General features: G+C 36.2%; 1 protein-coding gene across 1 annotated transcript in view; it reads left to right on the top strand.

Moving 5' to 3' along the window:
* The first annotated feature begins 9,310 nt into the window (after positions 1 to 9,310).
* The window catches only part of LOC125239177 (Kv channel-interacting protein 4-like), a 34,995-nt gene continuing 18,227 nt past the window's right edge, over positions 9,311 to 26,078 (top strand). The window contains exon 1 of the mRNA XM_048146688.1: positions 9,311 to 9,402. Within this exon, the coding sequence (XP_048002645.1) occupies positions 9,399 to 9,402 (4 nt within the window). The 5' untranslated portion in view covers positions 9,311 to 9,398. The remainder of the gene's footprint in view (positions 9,403 to 26,078) is intronic.

The following is a 26,078-nucleotide window of genomic DNA, read 5'->3' as shown; positions in this document are numbered from 1 at the left end:
TACCCATTCCATCTGACACAGAGGTTCCAAGTTCGATCCCAGCTGCGTAAATATCAATATTTGCAACGGCACAAATATTCAATTTAGATCGCTTTTACAGAAGCATTGCTACTATTGCTAGATAGTTTACTGTTACCAAAGAGGATCGAGTGTCATAGAGAGTTACTCTCAAAGTAAAATATGTGTCGAAGACAGACCGGATATTGGCACGGATAGTCAATTATAGCGCAGCGCGCGAATAGTTGCAGCTGGACAGCTGACGTCACAACCAACCAGTTGTCCACCCAACCAGTTGTTGTCCCCACTTCGTGCGCTAGGACGGAGCCGGGATACCTGAGACCCAACACTCTCTGGCGGACCACGCTAGAGACAAGAAGTCTTAGAGCCTCCTCGGAACTGTCCACGCTATAATTGTTCTAAACCAAGTTGTTTACCTATCAGTTATTGTAAAATTTAAAGTGTGTAAAATAAATCTTTGATTACTATCGTCTTCGTCTCAATCCTCGATGACTCAGCAACGCCCCGATGTCTGAAAATGGTGCCAATCCTGACCTGTCCCCGACATATGTAATCGCAGTGCATAGGATGCCATATCTCGACACAGTACTGATAATTTACGCTATTTGACACATGATTGACGCTAGATGCCACTACAAATAACTCGCATTTACTGATGTATGGAGTTACAACTCTCCTTATTCATTCTATGCTGCTTACTACATATTTGGCCAGCTGTAGGTACATTTATTTACTACATAGAATATAAAAATTTTGCACATATGATATTTAACACGCCATATGCACTTGCGCGCTCCAAAACTTCACATGTGTTGCAATATATCGACATTTCACATAAACGGAGTGTATTCCTACCGTCCATGGCCGCCATTTGTAAATGTACGGACAGATGGAGTGCAAACACCGACATTTCAACGGACCGAGCCGCGTTCCGAATTCAAATATCTATTTTTTTAAACGTTAAATATTTTAGGGCCGGTACACGCTGGGCAATATTTGGGGGTGGATTAAATCAGGTAAAAGACGCACAAATTGTGTAAGGTACAGTGGGACAAATCTCGACTGGGGGGCAAATGTAACTGGTCCATTTTTTTACATGTTTTAAAATGTTTGCATTATTAAATACCTCTAGAGTCTCCGCCGGGTATATATGGCAGGCGTGTTCAGTGGATACATGTAGAACTCAACATCATAGTGTAATACTAATAATGGAAAAAATGGATCAGTTATAATTGCCCCCCAGTCGAGATTTGCCCCGCTGTACCTTAATAGAAGCAAGTAGTAGTAAAGGTATTTTTTTTAATATGGAATTTTTAACATCAACACTTTACATGCCCGTGTCTTGTTTTCCGCACTAGTATCGAAAATACTATTAAGTCTATTAACGCATTCCAGTCCCTTTTCGCGGACACACGAACAATATTTGTTTTTGTCCGCGGCAGGACCACTGTGTGATAAATCGTCACCCATATTTACTCGTGCGTGTGATACGATACACAGTGGTATGTGTAGAGGACAAAATATGTTTCAACACAACAATTGGAACAGTAAACGGCGATTAAGAATGCACATTTGTCTTTGGAAAGAGACAATAGGGATGAGAATTACATAAAAAAAATGGCATTCTGTTTAGTCCGTCAGTCAGATCGTCCAAAAATACTGAACACATATTATTCGCTTTTTCTAATTAATGAAAAAATACAAAGATATAGATCATCAAAGTTCCGGAGTGGGGGCTTGTGACGTCACTTCTAAGTAAAAATTGTACCTAGGCGTGACGTCACGCGAAACTTCAAAGCACTGTACCGTCGTCATTTTTCGTTTACGAGAAAAAAGAAAAAATACGTGTCTAAAATTCTTAGATAATCTAACTGACGGACTAATTAGTTTTTTTAGTCGTCTCGCCTATTAACGTCACATAAGCAAGAAAGAGACAACGCTCTACGAAGACGAAAAACGTGATAAATGTGCAATCATTATCGCCGGGTTGATAAAGTTACATTTTATCCACATGTGCGCAAAGTTTCATACTTTTTACGTGTCGTTGTTAGCTGTAAAAATTGGATGAATAATTATATTAGTTGATATTAGGTATGAATTCAATCGACTTTTGGTGTTTTTTTTTGGTGGAAAGTATTTCCCTGTGTTGGTGTGTTTTTTTTGGCATATAATTAACCGGGCAACTAAAATATTAAACGGGAAGTTAAGTCGGGCATACAATAATATAATTTGGCTGTGTTTTAATATTGTGGCGACAAAAAAAATACATGAGCCTCAAATATTAAGCATCATTATTATTGAAAAAACGGCAGCAAATTTCAAGCGACAAAAATATTTCCGAGGAACATTAAACAATACTTTGGCGACTAAAATAATAATTGGCACCTAGTATTGTAAAGCGTAAGATTTTTAATATTTGTAGTCATATAGATGTTAGCACCTAAATAATTATACTTAGCTCATCGTTTAAAGTAGTATTTAAATTGAGGAGGCAACTAAAAAAATTAATGGGAAGTATGTTTTTTTAAAAACACATATAAAATCGTTTTTTTATGAAAACGGGTTGATGCGTAGCTACCTACGTACCGATGGTCTCATCGGAAGATCAGCGCTGGAAGTCCAGCAACATGCTGAGGTGAGGCCATTTCGTGGCACTTCATTCCTTTCTGTCTTGTTTTATTATGTGCATTTTGTCTTGCCTGTGTTCACGAATATATGTTTATTCTATTCTATTCAAACATCGTATTTGCGACCCGTAAACCACGAGTAGTATTTAAATATCTCTATAAGGGAACGCGTACCATATCATTTTATAATAAGTACACAGCAAAAAAGAGTGTATAACCTTCTTATGGGTCGGTAACGCGCATATGATACCCCTTGAGTTGCAGGCGTCCATAGGTTACGGTGACCACTTTCCATCAGGCCGATCGTATGCTTGTTTACCACCGACATGGTATTTAAAAAAAATACCGTGATAATCGTATAGTATAATATTAGAGGTACAAGAGCAGAATTATTTTCTGCTAGCAGAAAAGTGGGTTAGGGTTAGATTATTTTTAGTAGAATATAAGTCCTACCAAATTTGCTATGGCATAATTCTTAGGTACTTTGTATGAACAAAACAACGATAGCAAAAAGGAAATGAAATACAGCCCCAGAGGCACCGTTAGGTACGACGACGAGCGAAGCGAGGAGGAGTGTTAGGTATCTTGCATCCCCAACACATAAGACTCATTATCAAAACAGAAATAGGAAGAAGATGGACAAATTTTTACTGCCTAAATATTATGCAAACAAAAATCTACGGAAATACTCTTAATTCAGAAGATTATTTTGCTCATTAACATTATGCCAGCATAAGATTCGATATTATAAAATCTGCGGAACGATTTATAAAAAGACATATTCTGAGTAAGGTTTTACTGCCAAAAAAATGAATCTTTCAGAGTGATGTTAAGACTGCGTAAGACCGGCCTTAGATTCGATAGAGTAAACGTCATGAAAAGTTAAATTCATTGTATAGAGTCGAAGTTGCCAGCACCCCCAAACACCTAATTTCTTACCCATAAGTATAATATTTTGTCGACCATTATATTTTATAAGAATTCTTTTTTTTAATTAAAATAACAGCTCAGGTGATGAGTGCCGATGTATAAATTTTAAATGTACTTTTTATGTTAATTTGCTATATAAATATTTTAAAAGAACTGTATATTTTATATTAATAGATAGCCGTTTTCCGATTAAACTGTATCTCTTAAATTGTTTCCAATATAATAATTCAGTTGCCAAATAAATAGTTGGTACTCGCGTCTGAATAAACCGTAGCCGTAATGACATTAAAATGCTACCTCATATTGAAATAATTTGAGGCCCCATTTTAGTCGCCAAACTATTATTTTTGATACCCATTTCTATGGTTATTTAGTCGCCCGGTTAAATACGTGCCGTTTTTTTTTAACCCCCGACGCAAAAACGACGGGGTGTTATAAATTTGACGTGTCTGCCTGTCTATTTGTCTGTCTTTGGTATTGTAGCTCCCGAAGAGGAACCGATTTAGATTTAGTTTTTTTTTGTTTGAAAGCTGAGTTAGTCGGGAGTGTTCTTAGCCATGTTTCATAAAAATGGGTCCACTATGTCGCGGTCGGGGGTTTTTTCAAAATTTTATTTTTTTATTTTCTTCTTACAAAAATCAGTGTGTTCTCACAAATGAGTTACAGAGTGGGGTAAATAAACGTCAGAGGGACGGTACAAGGTGATTTATACAGGGACTTTACAAGTCGAGGGCCGAGAACGGTCCTACACGCCATTTGTCAAGTTCCATATACTGTGTCTATATCCTACACAGTGTCATCATCCTCCTTACGTTATCTCGGCATGTGCCACGGCTCATGGGAGCCTAGGGTCCGCTTTGACAACTAATCTCAAGATTTGGGATTATATAGTTTGTTATTTTTATTCCCGTTAACTTTAAGGGAAGGTTCTTAAGGTCAAATACAATTAAGTTTACTACGAAACTAGTGCCTTAACTCACACACTTAGGGCCTCCCCAAACATATCGATCTTATTAACCTTATCGTAGTAGAAGATTACACAGATGCTGTAACCATCTGTATATGTACGAACCTTTGTAGCAGGTATTAGCCTTGTACTGATGATGATTACATTTAAAAGTAAAATGTGTACGATTTTATAAAACATTAACATCACATCACACGTTCAGGAATGTGGACAATTTATTACGCGGAGCTTAATGGCGGCATTTTGCATAAAATAGCGTGTAATTTTGCAACGATTTAACTTTCACTCATTTTATCTACATCAGTTTGTACGATAATAAATACTTTAACCCTATGTGTATAAAAAAAAGCTTTTAAGTTTTAAAATATTTTTAAAAGCACACACATTATAGCAACAACATAGCAACACACTGTTCTCATACAAAAGTGACTTAATACTTGCCACATTCAAAACGGTTTGGCGAGCCGTCAGGCTCCCGGCTGTATACCCAAAAGGGGTAGACAGAGCACATGAAACTGTTTCGATGATACTTTTAGCAATTAAGGGGTTAAAACAAAACGACATTGTGATATTGCATTGCAGCGACAGATTGCCTCCAATCTTGAATCCATGTCCCACTGTCGACTTCTACATCATCATATGTCATACAAACAAACGCATCGGGTTCTTCATGTTAACAACCGATATGCATTTAGTGTATCAAAAATATCACAACTGAATTATACACTTCACTATGTTAGTGGGATAGTTTTCAGCAGCCAAAGTTATTTTTTAATAGTTTCAATATAATGAAGTAAAAATAATAACCACCAAATTAAAATTTTGAAAAAACCCCGACCGCGACATAGGACCGATTTTCATGAAACATGGATAAGGACACTCCCGACTAACTCAGCTTTCAAACAAAAAAAAAACTAAATCGAAATGTGTTCATCCGTTCGGGAGCTACGATGCCACAGACAGACACACAGACAGACAGACAGACAGACAAACGGATAGACAGACACGTCAAACTCATAACACCCCGTCGTTTTTGCGTCGGGGGTTAAAAACAAGTGCTGAAGTAATAAAAACAGTGAAACAAAACAACAACGCTAAAAAAACAAACCGCTGTTTTGGACGGATTAATTGAGCAAAATCGCACCGTAAACTTTATAAAAACGTACATTAATTTAAACGTTTAATTAAATATTAATTAGTAAGGGTCGAAAGTTGTTTTTTACGGCTCTGTAATCAATCATAAACAATTGTGTTACAGCGTGGGTCCAGAAAGGGCGGAAAACGGTGTTACATTTTATTTATTTATTTATTTAATCTTTATTGCACAAAAAAAAACAGCGTACAAAAGACGAACTTAATGCCGTAAGGCATTCTCTACCAGTCAACCATTAGGCAAAGCAGAAAAGTTGTAGGCGGTGCAAAACGTGATTAAAACAAGATAATTTAGTACTTTTAGGACACAATACATACAACCATAAATAATACGTCATAATATATAAACATACACAACATTACTAACTTTTTTCTACTCCCATACTGTTATTCGTCATTTCCAGGGTCGTGCATATCTTTAAAATACTATATAGATAAAAGCTGTCAGGAAAAGTCTTTAGTCTATTCCCCTGTCAAGTTAAAATTTGTTTGAAATTACTTTGCACTCTTGTGGATAAAATGCAATTTTGCTAACCGTTCAAGAGAGCCTTTACCAGTTGGTGTGGTGAAAAATATTTTACATTAGACTTATATTGAGCGGGATATGTACCGTGATTACCTTTTTGATTTTTATTGAGGTCCCGCTATTTTGACGCAGTTGCATGCATATAAGTTTAGTGAAACTAACCGTGAATCACTTAAAATTCTTAAATATTTTACACGTATAAAGACAGGGGCAGAAGCTAATGCTACATTTAAGACGATACAGGAGGGGTCAATTCTCCATATAAACGCTCGTGACTGTTTCCTTCCTGGTTTTTGAAGATAGAGCAATGATTTTTTCAGCACAGATTATTACGAGTATTATTTTTATCTGTGTCGGACCGTTTTGATTATTTTCATATTTTAATTTTTAAAGACGCCAGAGCCAACGAAAAATTTAATTAGCCAAAAAAACTAAACGGTCTGACACAGGCTATTTCATTGTTATTCAGATTCTCAAATTTCGTTCCGATTGATTAAGTTTTGAAGGAGGAAATAGTCAAAAGCGAAAACTCGATTTTAAAGATTTTTTCGCAATATCTTTTAACTCAGTTGTTCTTAATGGACAGTTTTTATTCGATAAATCTAGTTAATAATCCTAGTATATTTAACTAAAATTCCCAAATTGAAAGGAACCCCCCCTTCCATTTTAGCATTTTCGCTCCTGTATCGTCTTAATATGGTTTTTGTGTAGGCCAGAAATATCGTCTCGGTGGCAAGGGATCGATTTTCCGTTATATTTAAAGAACGCCAATAATGTTAATACTGTTAATACTTAAGGGTGTTCTCTGCGCCAATGACCTTCTATTTGAATCCATTGATATTATGATAGTTTCTAAAACCTATCATACTTATTAACTGCATCGTTTTTAAACGAAATAGTATCTCATAATTACTTCACAGCTCATTGTTTCTGTGATATTTGGCTTCAATGTTGAACAATTTTAGCTGGTTTTTTGTTAAGGTATGTAAGTTTGGTATGTTTAGTAAAAAATATGGCTCTTATAAATAGAGATAAAAGATTGAAGAATCGATGGCCGTTAGTTTTACAATTCTATGTGTAGTGCAAATTTAGGAGTTTCAACTCAAAACTTGTGAAAATCGATGAAAACCGTGTGAAGCCCCTTAACCCAGTCAAAGAGAAGTAAATATAGCCTTGGAGAAAAAGCATTGAAAAAGGCTTTTTTTTTCGCTGATAGACGGGATCAAAGGGCACTTTTACTCCTTGCTAGGCGGAATCAAAGTGAATGTTTTCTGTCATAGGATATTATTATGTACTTGGTTGCATAGGTAATATTTTTATTTGAATAATTATTTAAAACATGATGAATTCGTCATAGGTACTTGAATAAGTTACCAAAATCATTTCAATTTGAAGCGTTAATACTTGAATCTCTCATTACGCTCAGGATTCTATTTTAAAATCTTATATTATTTAATTTTGGCACCTAACTACCTACTGTTTACCCTGAACTTTGGTAATTAATATTTTTCTTCTACTTTTTAACCCCCGACGCAAAAACGACGTGTCTGTGTCTGTCTGTTTGTCTGTCTGTGTGTGTCTGTCTGTGGCACCGTAGCTCCCGAACGGGTGAACCGATTTCGATTTAGTTTTTTTTTGTTTGAAAGCTGACGAGTTAGTCGGGAGTGTTCTTAGCAATGTTTCATGAAAATCGGTCCACTATGTCGTGGTCGGGGGTTTTTTCAAAATTTTAATTTTGTGGTTAGGTTATTAATATTACCCCGTACACATTTCCACCCTGTATATTTAGCCATTCGGCCGGGTTCGATTCCCGGCCGGAACCGGATATCGGCCGGCGCCGGATGCGTCCGGTTTTATTTCGACGATGATATATTTATGACCGGCCCGTCCGATTTCAAATACATTTTGGGAATCATTATTTAGGTAGGAGTTATTTAATAAATAAATAGAGTCTGACCAACATAACTTGGCAACAAGTTTGACAGCCTTGTTGTTAAACTGTTATTTTAACCCTTTAACTGTGAAGACTCAAAAAATCGTGAATCCAAACCTCATCGCCATCCTGTACCATTTTATACAGGAAAAAATACAAAAAGGTAATCATACAGGGTGTTTCTTTTAGACAAGTGCCCTATAAAGGATTAATTATAGAATACCTTTGAAATGATGACGTTTACTTAACCTTTGTAGTATCGGGGTTATCAAATTCGCTCCTATTTATTTAATTAGAATAAGTTTTTAAAGTGTAATCCTCACTGTATGGACTTTGGTCTGAAATAAGGTGGATTGCAATCCATCAGCCTGAAAAATAACTATAATGAAGACATTTATTTACAAAACTGCTATCCAGCTGAAATATACCCCTATATCTCCGAAACTTTTCCGTTTCAAGTTTGTCAACCGTCATCCAAGTTGCCCCGGCGGGAGAGAAAACTTTTCTGGATAACATTCGGGTCTAAATTATGATGTTCCTTGTCTTAAGTTTTAATTAAGTACCTACTTTTAGAATACAGGATTACATGTAGCAATATAAGCGTCCTAATTTTATTATCCATCGTATATAACAAAGAGGATCGAGTATTATAGAGAGTTACTGTCGAAGTAAAATGTGTAATCACAGTGCATGCATAGACTGACATCTCTTGACACAGGCTTAAAACTTTTGAACCTCAGTTTTGACCATTTGGCCCATATTCTTAGCTTGATATGTGTTAAAATGTCAAATATTAATATTAGCGCCATCTAGCCGAGCGTCCCCCAAAGTTGTAACGCCATCTAGGCCACCGTACCTATTTCTACATTGTTCTGAGGTACGTTTTTTTTTCTTAGACTGTAGCTGTTTATACGGAGTTACATATGTCTTTGATCGTATATACGTACTTTAGAGTGTGCAAGTGTTATTCGTAACGTTATAGTTTCATAGTATATACAGGCTGTAAAGCTATACGGGCAAATCTGTGAAATGTTTTATTATTTCTTGTGTACCTCTTATTTTAAATATACAAACACAGTACCTACTTCTAATTTTTATTATAAATTAAATATTCCTACGACATTCCATTTTCAAATGATTGTGGTGGGCATCAGGTATCACAGCAATCGACGACGTTGCCAGTTTAAAGTGCTTATAGTGCCGACCAAGCCCACAGGATAAAACATTACCAGCACCTAAACAGGAATGGGTAAGTACTTTTTATACTATTTTTCATCACACCCGCACTTTAAATGTGCTATTGCATGCAGTTGGAGCGTGAGTTGTAGAAAAATCGTTCTCCCAAGGGAATAATGAAATTTCTTGTACCGTACTTAACTTTTTTACATCTATTTACATATTTTTTACATTGCGAGTGTGATGAAAAACATTGTGTGTAACTCGGGGAGTATGAATATTACTAACTCGAGTCTTTAAATCGCTCCGGCAAGCCGTCGCGATTTAACTTACTCTCGTTAGTAATATTCAACTTCCTCCCCTTGTTGCACAATGTACTATTATGCAACCGGTGTTTAAGAGAAGTTATTTTTATATGAATGAAACTGTATATTATAGACTCAATATTATTATGAACAATAATTACAACAATAAATTGCTCTGATAATTAGGTTAGATTAAAATCATAATATAAATTTAATGAACTATTCATAATAGCTTGTAATGAAAAAAGGCGAGTGGCAATGGTAACAATTTGAAGACAAGCTGAAAACGCCACGAGTTTTTGTTGACTCAGTTAAACTACTTGGAAACAGTTTAGGTAAGTACCTTAATCATTAATCTCCCATTGAGTAACAAGGCTCAAAACTTTAATTTCTAACGCTACGCTCTTGATACAACTTTGCTATCTATTAGGAGTTAAACAATAACTTCGCTCTCTTGTAAAACAAATAACTATTCTTCATTCGTTCTTGCCTATTACATATTCTGTACCTACAGTCTGTTCTGAATTCGATGATTTATCATTAACAAGGAATTTGCCTCCATTACTCACCCGCGGTCGCTCTCAGCTCTGGTCCCTGAAACACTGATGGGTTGAACTTACAGAAATATGTAATAGCAAAGAGGATCGAGTATTATAGAGAGTTACTGGCGAAGTAAAATGTGTAATCAGAGTGCATAGACTGCCAATGCCATCTCTTGACACAGGCTTAAAACTTATTAACTTCAGTTTTGACAATTTGGCCCATATTCTTAGCTTGATATGTGTTAAAATGTCAAATATTAATATTAGCGCCATCTAGCTAAGCATTCTCCAAAGGTGTAGTGCCATCTAGGCCACCGTGCCTTTTTCTGTATGGTACTTACGTTTTTTTCTTATACTTTATCTGTTTATACGGAGTTATATATGTATTTGGTAATAGTAAAGTACCTAAAATACGGCGTCATCCACATATTAGGTACGTACGTCACAGCCAAGAGGGGGGGGGGTCATACTAAATGTCACAATCCATGTCAAAGGGATACAGAATTGGGGGTTTCAATAATCGAAAATTTCGTGTGACATACTGTGGGCCCCTACTAGCCGAAACCCTTTTTATGTCCTATATCAAAATACAACATATTTGCCATCAGTCAAAAAAACAGGAAGACCGAGAGCCTCCATTTTGTACAATATCGAGTCGGCTCAACAAACAGTGTGGGTAAACATCAGTTAAGGCTGTGGCCTGGACGCACGCGACGCGGTGCACATAGCGGCATATCAAGGCAGTTCATGTTTCACTTTTGAATGAAAAAAGAGTTAGAGTAGATTCTTCCCAGGCTGTAAAGCCAGGTATGTAGGTAGCAGTGGCGACTGGTGAAAATTTCTGCTAGGCAACACCAAAGCAAAAAAAAACCTACCTTTACATTAGGTACTTTAATAGTAATCAATTTTAGGCAAGCCGGTGGGAATCGGCCTGTATGGACCAGCCGCTGCTGGTAAGAGGTCAATAGGGTTAATTGCGTCTGGCGGAGTAAATTTCCTGGAGATTTTTCACATCACCCATTCGGAAAGAGTACTTTTCTTTTCTGTGAGGAGGTAGCAAAGTAGCACTTTTCTGTTCAATGACTTTATGTTGTCAGTATAAAATATTCACGCAACGAAATGGCTTTGCACATAAAATAATCTATAAACAAATTGTGGCGAATAAGTGTGTATTATTTTTACAACAGCGGTAATTCATATATTTTGATATCCTCATAGGTCATAGGTAAATGTGAAGAGCCGTATATGTGTCACATGTTAGCAAAATAATTAACACATTGGGCGTTAATACTCAAATCTCTCACTACGCTCAGGATTATATTTCAGAATCCCTCGTTACGCTCAGGATTCAATTATAACATCCTTCGCTTCGTCGTAAATATGTAATTTGGCTCCCTTGTAACATCTTTATACCGCCGCCCCTTTGTGGATTTAAACACAATTCATAATTTTGCTAAGTCACAAAACAAAAGACCAAGGTACGGCGGGGCAAATCTCGACTATGGGGCAATTGTAACTAATCCATTTTTTCCATAATTACACTATGCTGTTGAGTTCTACATGTATCCACTGAACACGCCTACCATATACAGAGTGGGGCCTGTAACAAAGGCGAATAATTGAACTGTAGGCTATTCTCCTTATACTGATCAACATTTGTTCAGCGACTTTTAAAAATTATGAAGTCTTTAAATTTTTAATTTTTCATACAAAATAAATATTAGCTTCAATGTACGCCATTATTGTTGTCATTGACGTTGTCTGTCACACTTTAGACTTAACAGAATTCGCAATACATTACCTCTTAGAAAAAACTTTCAAGGGTGATAAAAATCAAAATACAAGTTATTTTTAAAAGTCGCCGAACAAATGTTGATCAGTATAAGGAGAATAGCCTAGAGTTCAATTATTCGCCTTTGTTACAGGCCCCACTCTGTATAACCGGTGGACACTCTATTTGATAATGTAAACATTGTAAAACATGGAAAAAATGGACCAGTTACATTTGACCCCCAGTCGAGATTTGCCCCGCTGTACAGTCGCCATCAGATATATGGTAGCGGTCTAGGTACTCAAATATTTCGGAGCAGCATTACATTTCAATATGTTCGGTATGATAGATGAGGCCTAGGTTGGTACAGTACTTGGAAAGTACTCTATAAAGACGGTGTACACGCCATTATCCAAAGTTGCAGGAAGCCTAAGATCACCTAAGGACGTTATACCGTTTCAATCACCTGGCGTTTATAAAATTGATTGCAGTTGTGGTAGCTCCTACATTGGAGAAACTAAGCGCACCATAGAAGAAAGGGTAAAGGAGCACATCGCGGCTGTGAGAAATCGTCAGGTCAACAAGTCTGCCGTGGCTGAACATTTGTTAGAGTCAGGGCCAAACCACTGGATCGAACTACATGACCCTAAAATCCTTTCCACGGAACGCCATTTCTACAGTAGAAAAGTGCGTGAAGCCATTGAAATAAAAAAACATCGCAATTTCAATCGGGACGAAGGTTTTAGGATCTCATCCACATGGAATCCTGTCATTAATAAGTGTAAGCCGAAAATAATATCGACAGTCGTTAAATCAAATATCGTCAGTGTTGTATGTCGACAGAGTAACATCCCTAGTGCGCAAACAGTTCAAGTTGATAATCAAAACCAAGTGCGGGTAGTTCGAAAAACTCGCGCGGCTGTCAGAAGGTGTTGATGTCATTTCAAGCCAGTCTTCTCCGAGACCACGGGGACAACGCCGTCCTTGAAACGTTGGAGGTCAGTTTAATATGTAGTTATACGCGATTAAGTCCCGATTTTAAAAATAATGATGAGGCCTATAATATCGGGACATACAATTCGTCACAAATTTAGGATCAGAGACTTTTTAATAAGTTCGTTACATACAATCAAGCAATGATATGAGGTATAATGAGGTACCCCATACATTTTTTCGAACGCAAAGTATGAATGGCATTAATTCCCCGCTTACCGCTTGCATATAGACCACGGCCTTAAGATCACTGTTGTTATTGCAACCCACGAATACGAAGAAACAAATATACCAACCCCTATTCATAAAATATGAAAATTACTACATTTATGTATTTTTAACCCCCGACGCAAAAACGACGGGGTGTTATAAGTTTGACTTCTGTCTGTCTGTCTGTCGGTTCATCCGTTCGGGAGCTACGATGTCACAAACAGACACACACACAGACAGACAGACAGACAGACAGACAGACAGACACGTCCAACTTATAACACCCCGTCGTTTTTGCGTCGGGGGTTAAAAACTTGTTACATGTATAAAAAAACTTTTGTCGACGTTTGAAAGTCAGTTTTGGCCCAACTCACCCCAACTCACCCCAAATTACGGTAGGTAGGCAGATCTTATATACTTAAGATGTTGATGATCCATACTATAAATATATTATAATATACCTACTAATCCATACTTCCATACTAATCCATACTATCCATACTATCCATCCATCCATACTATCCATACTAATATTATAAATGCGAAAGTAACTCTGTCTGTCTGTCTGTCTGTCTGTCTGTCTGTCTGTCTGTTACGCTTTCCCGCTTAAACCACGCAACCGATTTTGATGAAATTTGGAACAGACAATCTTTAGACCCTGAGACAGAACATAGGCTACTTTTTATTTCGAAAAAAAGGGATGAAGGCGTTGAAAAAGAGGTTGAAAGTTTGTATGGGATTTCTTAATTTTAAATGATAAAACCATGAAACTTTATATTTTAGCACTTGATAAGAAATCATTAAACATATATTTAAAGTCACATACAGGTCGAACGCGATTAATTAACATTATTTTTACCTTTAAAATAAACATGGTGGGAAATAAACATTAACTAAAAGCGGGTAGATTATATTTATTTGTCTACCCCGAACATTTATATAAATTAATATCGGGTAGTTTTGTGTTGTTTACATCTCCGGTGACATTTTGCTGGGACGTCAGTCTTCCGCGACCACGGCCAGTGCAACCTGGCCGAAACGTTGGGAAAAAAGGTAAAAATAATGTTAATTAATCGCGTTCGACCTGTATGTGACTTCAAATGTGTGTACAAAGCGCGAGAACTTAAAGTGTTATATCATTAAACATCTTGATAAGGGATAGGGATAGGGATAGGGATAGGGGTAGCGATAGGGATAGCGATAGGGATAGCGATAGGGATAGCGATAGGGATAGCGATAGGGATAGGGATAGCGATAGCGATAGCGATAGCGATAGCGATAGCGATAGCGATACGGATACGGATACGGATACGGATAATATGGGTATCGTTAGCGGGATACGGATAATCGGTCGGCGGTCTCTTACAATCAATGTGCTCTAAGACGATCGTGGTTTGCTTGCTTGAAGATTACGTTTGCGATAAGTATAAGCAAAATGTAAAAAATTGTAAGGGATAATAGAAAAAAGTACTTTTTACCCACCGATCATAGTGTCGAAATACGGGCTATGTGGGATGTTTATAAAGGTTTCCCCAGCGTAAGTATATAGAATTACCTACGCTGTGGTCGATGTGTAATATTTCTACAATCATTGCAAGCAAAAGTATTATGTGCAATCGAAATAATCGCAGATAAATATACCTACAGAGAAACCTACGGTCCCTACGGATCCAAATGAAAATCTTAATGAATACTTTTATTACGCGGGCGAAGCCGCGGGTAAAAGCTAGTAAAAATATATAAATTAAAAGCGCCCCAACTAAGTTCGCTTTCAAAAAATCCTTACGAGCTCTCTTTGCTAGCAGAATGAAAAACTCTTAGTTTCACATGTTTCGCTTTCGTATGATATATATGTATAATATATATATATGTGTGTGTATGTGTATACGTGTATATATATATATATATGTGTGTGTGTGTGTGTACAGTTATATGTATGTATATGTATTTGTAGATTATATGTGTACTTATGTTTATAGTTTATTTAGTATGCTTTCTTTTATTTCCTTTTACTGTTGAAATTGTAGCACCGCTCACAGTCTCTCTGCTTAGCCTTGAGGTTGACTGGTAGAGAATGCCTTAAAGCATTAAGTCCGCCTTTTTGTACTGTAAGATTTTTCTTTTGTGCAATAAAGATTAAATAAATAAATAAATAATATTATAAATGGGAAAGTGTGTGAGTCTGTTTGTTTGTCCGTCTTTCACGGCAAAACGGAGCGACGAATTGACGTGATTTTTTAGGTGGAGGGTGGAGATAGTTGAAGGGATGGAGAGTGACATAGGCTACTTTTTGTCTCTTTCTAACCCCCCACTTCCATAAAATGGAGGGTGGAAGTTTGTACGGAGCATTCCGCAATTTTCGAATTTAGCGCGAACGAAGCCGCGGGCGAAAGCTAGTAAACAATAAAAGAAAATTCTTCTTCATATATCCAACAAAAGAACAAATTTCATCTAAATCTGTTCAGCGGTTTCTTTGTAACAAACATAGTTCCACATTATTATTTGTCGGGAGGAAATCTAGAAATTCCTAACTATTCAACTAATACTCGTAGTAAGAAATGAGTGAGCAACTTGTTCGCAAAGCGTTCTTGTAGTTAGTTCAATAAAGTTTACACAACTTTCCATGAAATATGCTAGGGGAGTTGGGGTTATTCAGAGAAGGCACTTTAAGTAGGTAATATAATGTTTGTTAAATTTATTAGATTAAAGAAATATTAGTTAAAATTACTATTGAAAGGATCGAAATTAATAAATTAAAATAAATGGCAAATAAAAAAGAAAATATAATAGTAAAGAGGCCGCTCCCGCCATCAACGACTCAAAATAGTAGAATATTTGTTTTTATTATACACTAGCGACCCGCCCCGGCTTCGCACGGGTACTATACCTACATGTAAACCTTCCTCTACAATCACTCTATCTATTAAAAAAAACCGCATCAAAATCCGTTGCGTAGTTTTAAAGATTTAAGCATACATAGGGACATAGGGACAGAGAAAGCGACTTTGTTTTATACTATGTAGTGATAATACGTTTGTGTAATTTTGTTAACTTTTATTGTAGGAGGTAGGGCATAGTGTAGGAGGTAGGACATAGCGAATGATATTCCGCTTTGTGTGGTAGGGCACAGCACAGCGGATATCGTCTCGCTCGAATCTAGAGCAGAGCCCAACTGGGGTAGTACCTCCGCCTTACAGAAGACCGCAGCCAAATAGCACTAGACCCTACTCATAGTGTTGTGTTCCTGTCGGTGAGTAAGGCTGCCAGAGCTCAACGAGGGTGCGGTGTGCTGATGACGGGAGGACTTACGGAACTAACTTGTTCCGTTTATTGTCCTTTGAGTCGTCGGCAACCCGAACCCTCCTTGGAACTTGTACACTCCTTTTTGCTGTGTACTTAACACAGCAAAAGGGAATGTACAAGTTTCTAATGGGGTGGCAACGCGCATGTGACACTGTTTGAGTTGCAGGCGTCCATAGGTTACGGTGACCGCTTTACATCAGGCGGGCCGTATACTTGTTTGCCACCGACGTAGTATAAAAAAAAAAATTAGAAGTAGGGGAGAAATCAAATTATTTAATGAAATATTCTTTGAAAATATTTTAAGCGGGTTACTCACGTATTAAGTCGATATAGCGTTCGACATGTTTCGATCCAATTTTCGAGGATCTTTCTCAAGAGTAGCGACCCCGCCTCAGCAGCCGCGCACACCGAGCAAGCGCCCGCAGTATGCGTCGCGCTCTCGACATGTAAAGACGGGGTCGCTACTCTTGAGAAAGATCCTCGAAAATTGGATCGAAACATGTCGAACGCTATATCGACTTAATAACCCGCTAAAGCCTGACAAGTTTTTATTTGACCCTGATAGAGTGTCGCTACAAATCGTTTTCATATGGCAATAATGTGCGGACGTCATGTATAATGGGGACAGTGTGTACTGGTTTCGCGTTAATATTTGTAGAAAATTAAAACATGGTTTTAGAGAATCAAAATTTATTAAGCTAGGTTTTAAGACTTGCTAACTTCTTTCCGCACAGCCTAAAATCCATGAATCTTGTGCCTTTAATATTTGTAGTCGTCGATGTTTCGATTTTCTTTTTTTTTAGTGGGACCTTGTTTTGTACTGTTGGCAATGATGGAACGGCCTCCTTATTTCTTTAAATATTTTTCACGGCAGAGCTACAGACACCATCAATAAGAACAAAACATATATTAAGCTAAATCGAAACCAACTAATCAATACAGGAGAACCGCACTATAAACCGTCAGTACCGGACATGTCAACAACCTATCTCGGAACATTGTTATCGAAATGCTGTGAAATCCTTCATCCTTTTTTGTTGTACGTAATTTATCACGTTCAGTATAATTGTTTTCACTTTTTTAAATATTATTTTTGGCATATTTGCGATGAAACCGTTAGAAATTTTAAAATATTTACTTCTAGTTTACATCACTGACATTCGATGACTTTCGATGACGGGTGTCAAAAAAATCCTTGCCAGTAAAAGAAATTAGTTCAACTGTAAATCCGCAACGCGGCGAGGGTCAAATAAAAACTTGTCAGGCTATAATCAACCAATTTTGTATACTATGTTTGAATGTATTTTCACATAAATAGTATCTAAATGTTATTCATAGAACCAGCACTTTAAATCAGTTTTAACGTTATTGTTTTTTTTTAAACCTCAGTTTACTTAAACTGAAAATCAAGGGGCCGATATGTAATTTTTATAAAGGTCCTTGAAAAAAAAAAAGAAAATCAATCATCAATTTAAATAAATCAAATTGAAATAAAATTGAAATAAATTGAAATGTATTATTATATGCACTAATAACACAGAAGCGCTGGTGGCCTAGCGGTAAGAGCCTGCGACTTTCAATCCGGAAGTCGCGGGTTCGAACCCCGGCTCGGACCAATGACTTTTTCGGAACTTGTATTTTATTTGATATTTGCCAGTTGCTTTTCGGTGAAGGAAAACATCGTGAGGGAACCGGACTAACTCGAACAAGGCCGTAGTTACTCTTCGGGTTGGAAGGTCGGCAGTTGCTCTCGTAAAACTAGTGCCTACACCAAATCTTGCGATTAGTTGTCAAAGCGGACCCCAGGCTCGGCAAATGCCGGGATAACGCAAGTTGGATGATGACGCCATCGAGTCACATATTTTAAAACTCAAGGTAACGGCTCATACGGTACAAAACCGATCTGTCAATGACAAAACTGACATTTTATCAATCACTTCAACACTGCCAATTCATTATCGTACCGCAATGATATCGTAAAAGCATTATTTCGATGGGGCCTGTATTCCGTTCAGTATGTTTTCGTTAAAAATAAATATCTCTTTTTAACCGACTTCAAAAAAGGAGGAGGTTCTCAATTCGACTGAATGTTTTTTTTTTTTGTATGTATGTTACTCGATATCTCCGAGAATTGTGGACCGATTTTCAAAATTTTTTTTTGATCGGACGGGTATAACCCCGAGATGGTCCCATTGGCACCAAGTCGGGGTCTGATGATGGGATCCTGGAGAAATCGAGGGAACTCTTCAAATGTTATAGGCACATGTAATGTTTTTAGTGTATTTTTCAAAGGTACACCAGTATTTACGCCTGATGGTAATAATTTTATGTGGCTGAGCTGATGATGGAAGGTCAACTCCTCAATGGTTAGGAGTTAAAGGATAATTCTTTCACTAGTGTGCATATATTCGGACTGATACATATAATATCAATAGGAACCACTAAAAATCAACAAATAAATAAACTTTTTAACAAAAAATAAAACCGCCTTCAAAAATAAGCGCGTTACAAAACACGGAGAAACTAAAAAGCAAAAAATAATAAACCTTTGAATTCAGATTTCTTATCGTATTGCAATAATCTAAACATCCAAATTATAAACAAATCAATTATTTTTGGAGTCGGTACCAGCCTACGTATGGTTGGGTGGGGCAAACAGGCAATAGCAAGGCGACGAACAGGTCTGGTACCGACTACAAAAATAATTGATTTGTTTATAATTTGGATGTTTAGATTATTGCAATACGATAAGAAATCTGAATTCAAAGGTTTATTATTTTTTGCTTTTTAGTTTCTCCGTGTTTTGTAACGCGCTTATTTTTGAAGGCGGTTTTATTTTTTGTTAAAAAGTTTATTTTTATGTCCCAAATAGAAAAGGATGTAATTGAAAAAGTTGTTCAGTTACGGCCAAGGATAATTTATATAGGACTAGCTTTTGCCCGCGGCTTCGCTCGCGTTAGAAAAAGACAAAAAGTAGCCTATGTCACTCTCCATCGAGCCGAATTGGACAATATTTACCACTTGGCAGTTTCGAACGGTTATGATAAATCAATCGTTGATGGCATCATCAGAAAGAAGCGAATGGTTATGGTTAACAATATGTTGTATGCGGCACGTCCTTCTGAACCGGTTAAGAGGTGTCAAGCGAGCATTACTTATGTTGGCAAAGTGTCAGAGGACATTTCGTCGCTGCGCGTGCAAATTTCGCTATGTGTTTTTAACCTACTTTACAGGAGACACAAAAAACTGTTTATTTCGGCAATTATTTAACATAAATAAATCAATATTTTTATGGCATAAGTATTTTCACTTTTGCATACATTAAGAAATTACTTGAAATTATATTTTAGTTATCATAAGGTTAAAAAAATATTTTTTCATAAATATGTTACATAGCGATTATAATTTGAGTCGTAAATAATCGGTATGTGTCTTACAATCACATAACTAGATTTTATTCTTAAGGAACAAAATACAATTTGTGCACTTTATCGTCACATAGTTATTTAATCATATGATTTGAATTAACTATGTTGTTGTTTATTTGTAATTTATCAATTCATTTTCGAATAAATTATTTCAGAAAAACCACGATTTAATACTATAAGCTTAATACACAATACTATAATAAAAAACTCGATTTAATTAATATATTACTTTACTACCAATATATTACAACTAGAATAATATATTTATTCCATTAATTTTTATGAATGGAGGTTATTTCAGTTACAAAGTTGCTCAATGTGGTATTATGTAAACATTTACGCATTGAATAAGTTTTCATTATGCATGTTTAACTTGAAAAAACCGGATAATGCTAGTCTGGCTCGAACACCGAAGGTTATGTGTACATTTTACTATTTTTTTCTCACAACTATATATTAATAACCATGTACTGATGTATGGTGTAATACGATTTATTTTCCAAATTTTATAGTTTAGGTCAACCGGAAGTACCCTATTAATTTTGACTTCCTTGAGAGTGTAGATTTTTTTTCAACTCAATTAACCTATGTTGTATTTACTTAGAAATAAGGTTTTTTTACAGCTTCAAGGAACGGTACAGTACACTTGAGTATAGGGTTTTTCCGAAATAAAGAATATTGACAAATAGATAAACGGATAGACAAGAAAGTACATAATTGTATAAGGGTTCCATTTTTCCCTTTTGATCCGAAAAAGATAAAAAATCTTTGTCATTCAAAACTTTATGTGATTTCTCAATTCAGCTTTTTTTCATTTATTAAACATTTCATTTTCATTAATTTATTGTAAAATGTTTCCAGAAAGGATAGGTAGATCTTATCACACAAAATTTCATACAAAACGATGTCTTGCCACTTCAAGGCAATGATAAATCACTTGCTATTTTTTTGAGTTACTTAGCATAAATTTATCTTATTTCGATAGTTTGTAATATACGTTTACACACACTGAACCCTACACGAAATTTGTCAGTATACTAAACACTATACATTTCTGACAGTTAATCTTAAAAATCAATTTGAAATGATTTATTTTTAACTAATATTAAAAAATAACTATTCGGTCAGAGTGAGTACTTTCAGACATAGTCTCAATAAAAAGGAAACTACACTCTGTCTCATTTATAGAGGTTATACTTGACGACAAACCCAGCTACCATACACCATTTAAACAAGTTTTAAAAGATTTTTATAAGAAAAGCCTGCTATGTGACGCAAAACACACGATCTGGAAACATTCACGATTTCTACAAATAGTACTAAATTATCGCTATGTATGAGATTGTACAAATCGGGCACAAACATCTAACACATCTTATTATACAATATTTCCAAAAATATAGCTATGTGTCATAATTCACATAGCAGGCGCAATTCCAAAACTGCTGTTATAAGAAGATAATGTAGTTATGTGATTTATTGCAGTTAGCGATTATAGGAAGAACATTCAATGTATGGGCGTCACATACCTACTTTTGATAAAACCTGTAATACTGAAATAAGCTCGACGCTGTTTTTGGAGCATATGTATCTAGAAATAAGGTTTAAAATGGCATTGAAAACGAAAAATCGTTAAAAATCACATAGCGAATTTTGCACGCGCAGCGACGATTTATAAGATTTTGAAGTCAAACGGCATTCCTGTGGCCTTTAGGACAAATAACACTTTGCACTCCAAACTTTGTAACGGCAAAGATAGGATCGAGAAAGGGAAAAAATCTGGGGTTTATAAGTTGAGCTGTGATGTTTGTAACAAAGTGTACGTGGGCCAAACGGGCCGCAATTTCACTACTAGGTATAAGGAGCATATGGCATCATACAGGCACAACCATCCAGAGAGATCCAATTTTGCAAAGCATTTGATAGAGAGTGACCATACTGTATCAGAGAATCATTCTTTTGATGTTTTACATGTATGTGAGAAAGGGCTGCGTTTGGGGGTTCTAGAACAGTTGGAGATAATTAGGTACAACAATAGGGGGTTAATCCTTAATGAGCAGTTGAATGTTGCGTCATCGCCGTTATTACGAATTTTTCCATCTAACTTGCTTGGTAGGGGGGGTGGACAAAGTATAAATATGGCCGACCATTCTGGGGACGATCAGTCAGTTGCGGGACTTCGGACCGTCAACATCAGCTCCTGAGGATGCCTCGTAGAGAGGCGAAACACGTGTCGAGTTTTGTATTTTTGGTGGTGGGTTGTTATATTTATTTGCGTATTTATTTTTATTTTTGCGGTGGGAGGGTGGGAAAATTAATTGCATGTAAAAAATACGCAAGTAATTATAACAGGTTAGCACTGATTGACTTGCACGTTATCTATTCGCGGATTAGCAAAGGAAAGTTCTAGTTTACGACTCTCCATCCCTCCAACTATCTCCACTTAAAAAATCACGACAATTCGTCGCTCCATTTTGCCGTGAAGGACGGACAAACAAACAGACACACACTTTCCCATTTATAATATTAGTATGGATTTACAGTCTTCATACTAAGAATCGTACCTCGATTTTTTAGCGCCACCTATTAAATACTCTCATAAGTACACTGATGATGCTTACACGTAATATCATGACAATAAAATAAAGAAGCATGTCATTTGTTCTTACAAAACATAAAAACACGCAAACATATTTGGGGAAAATATGATTTTAACGACTTCCAGGTTGCGAAACAGGCAGGCAGGTTGGTTGGTTGTGTCACAGGTCCGCGTCGTACAGCTGCGTTCGTGACCAACAAAATGGTCCCGACGGAAGACCAGCGCTGACCCTCGGGTTAGCATTTTATGCTGAGTCGGGACCATTTCGTGGTAACTTATATGTTTTAATTTCTTTTATTTGCTGTTTCTGTTTTCTTACTTGTGTATTTTGTAGTTATCACGAATAAATAATTGATTGATTGATTGGAACAGTGCCTTCTAGCAGAGATTATGGATATAGTAGATATGTCCACCCCATACAAAAAAATGCGACCGCCTAAAAGCACGGCAAATGTAGATGGCGTTACTACAAATTTCTTGTTGCCTTGAGATCACTGTTAGATGGCGTTAAGTGTCACTTTTGAGACATAAATCTTTAAAAGAATATAATGAATTTTAGGACTCGTAACGCCATGCATGTACTAGATTGAAAGTTAGTTAATATTTCGCCACCCTTACTATCGCTTAAATAGCTCAGTTATAGTAGCGTAAGATGATGGACGCGGCCCCGACGTCGTGGGTTCGATCCTCGGCAGTGAAAATATTTTTTTTTCTTTTTTTTTTAATCTTTTATACCCTTTACAACCATCTTTTTTTAAATAGTGATTTTTTTTTAATATTAGATTCACAACCCATTTCATTGAAATTTTGTTAGACACATGTAATGCAATAAGTTTAAAAATTGTTTTTCAGTATTAGTATTGATGGAAGGTAACCTAAGGTTCAACATCGTACCCATCGTACCTACTAACAGCAATACTCTGTCTTAGCTAACCATAGACGTTATGCCCTTGTAATAAGAATTACAAATGTACAGTGACAGTTGTCCAGTTGCATGTACCACATTGAAAGTTAGTCTAGATATATTAATATCGACAATTACAAACCGTCAACAGATGTTGCTTTATAATATAATTAATAAATAAAATATAATATAATAAATTAAAAAGATTTTTTTTGAGTGTAGGTGGATATTGTCGATTTTGGTTTCGCTCAAGAACCTTTGCGTATACGTTACAAACTAAGGTATAAATTATTTACGCATTTTGTTATGAAAAACGATACAATATATGAAATGAAATGAAATGAAATGAAATATTTATTTTCCAAGTAGGCATATTACAATGCGCTTATGAACGTCAAATAAAACTACGCCGGCTCTAACCCTACGCCTCAGCCTCGAGAAGATTTCAGTCCCCCCTCAGTTGGAGGAGGGTATCCACTATGGGACCGGCAAGAAACTCGGCGGGCCACTTCTTTTCAAAACATTACATCTTATATTTAACATGCATTAAAAAAAACAAGATACAATTTAATAAGCAAAAGTATTCATAAAAAAAAATATTAACACAAGAAATTATACAAAGTACAAAGCTATTATGATTATTAATAAGAGATGTTAGAGATGTATAGTCTCTAAGTGTCAAAGTACATATAAAAAAATTATACATGAAGAAAAAAACCGAATAACTAAAATAACTTTAGAGTTGTAAAAGACTCTTGTTGTCTTAAGCAAAGGAAAAAAAAATATATATGTATACTTAATCTACTTTTTTCCTTGGAGATGTATATGGTCTCCAAGAGTCAGAAAGAAAAATAAACAAACAAGGACCGAACAGAGTGCCTCAACGTAATCTCATTCAAAATTAATGTTACATAGAATAGCATAGCCCCTATTAGCTGAAACAGACCGGTCTTCACAAACAGCACCCGTTCACGAATATGGCGCGCATCTCAGCCATCCTATACGCCTTAAACATAACGCGGAATATAAATACATAACAAAAATTGCCTTGTGTTGCTTAATTCCGTGATTCAATATATGTATTTTACAAAAGCTTTGCCGCCATCCACGTCTTACTCAGCTTTGACATAAGACTGAAAATCACTTAAACATTAGTCTTTGGAGTCAATATGTGTGTATGTGTGTACTGTGCGACGTGGGCTGATGACATAACAGTAACATGACGTATGACGTCTTAGCGACAGACAAGATGGCGCTCGCCGCTGCGTTTAGTTATAACATTGCGCTGCGTTCACTATGTCACGGGTCCGCGTCGTACAGCTGCGTTCGTGACCAACAAAATGGTCCCGACGGAAGACCAGCGCTGACCCTTGGGTTAGCATTTTATGCTGAGTCGGGACCATTTCGTGGTAACTTATATGTTTAATTTCTTTTATTTGCTGTTTCTGTTTTCTTACTTGTGTATTTTGTAGTTATCACGAATAAATAATTGATTGATTGATTGATTGATTGATTGAATATCTTTTTACTATTACAATGAATGAATGACAAGTCTAGCTAGGAGGTTTTCCACGAACACCAGAGTTTGCGCTATGTGGCTATATATGTCACTCTATATGCCTGGATAGGAGTAAAAGAGAAAGATGTCCGCAATGTGTTAACCCAGGTGACAGCAGTAAGCCCTCAGTACTAGTACTGTCACTGTCACTGGCTGTCATGGCCAACATACTGCGTTTCGATACTGGTAAAATATCGAAGTATCATTCATTATGTTCTTTTTGTATCTAGGTTATTAATTATATACGAATATCAAAATATCAAAATGATGATAATTGGTGAATATCAAGATGATTTTGAGTTTAAAGCAAGAAGATAAAAATATTTTCAGAAATATGTACCTACTCTTTTTATATAACAAAACGCATCCATCAGTCAAGCGCCGTATAGCCACCGTCTTCTATTTCTGAATTGATTTTTAATAATAATTTACTAAGGTCTAAATCAGTTTACGACTAAACTAGAGTTATGCGACGTTGCAGTCAGCAGTCTGGCAACGTTGCATTTTTAAGTAACAAAACATTTAATATTCATTCAATTTGTCGTGAAAAGTCTTCATGACTTACTACTCATATTATACCTATAAGTTACCTAATTTCGTCACTCTGATTAAATAGAAGTTTGGTGTGGCTGTCAAAGATACTGCTTTTTAGCTGCGATAACTTGAGCAACAGAGGTTCGAATCTCGCCGGAGACCTCTTGCTTTTTTGTGAATCTTTTTGTATTTTTTTAATACTTTGTGTTTGATTTATTTTTATTCATTATATTTGATGGGAAAATAACTACTACTACCTACTAGTACTAATATTTCATATCTCAGATTTGACATGTTTTTACACCCCGAAATACCAATATTCAATGTTTTATCAATCTGGACCAACACTTAGTATGGTAATGAAGAAACTTTTCAAAGAATTTGGTGAATAAAATTGGCCTATTAACATAATTATTGTTTTATTCCCCAATAATATACAATATCTATCATTTTGACAACTTTTGTCTCATTCTGATCATAGTGCCGTCTGACTCTGTCGTGCTGATATTATGTAGTTGTTTGTGGTAAAACATTTTTATACTACTAAAAATGAAATAATCAGAAAGTAATACTTCCGTCTTAGTGCGTTTTCACATTATCCG

This window comes from Leguminivora glycinivorella, chromosome 25, assembly GCF_023078275.1.
Source record: "Leguminivora glycinivorella isolate SPB_JAAS2020 chromosome 25, LegGlyc_1.1, whole genome shotgun sequence".
Taxonomy (NCBI): domain Eukaryota; kingdom Metazoa; phylum Arthropoda; class Insecta; order Lepidoptera; family Tortricidae; genus Leguminivora; species Leguminivora glycinivorella.
Note: the sequence above shows the minus strand (reverse complement) of the source record. Positions and strands in the feature narration are given on the sequence as shown.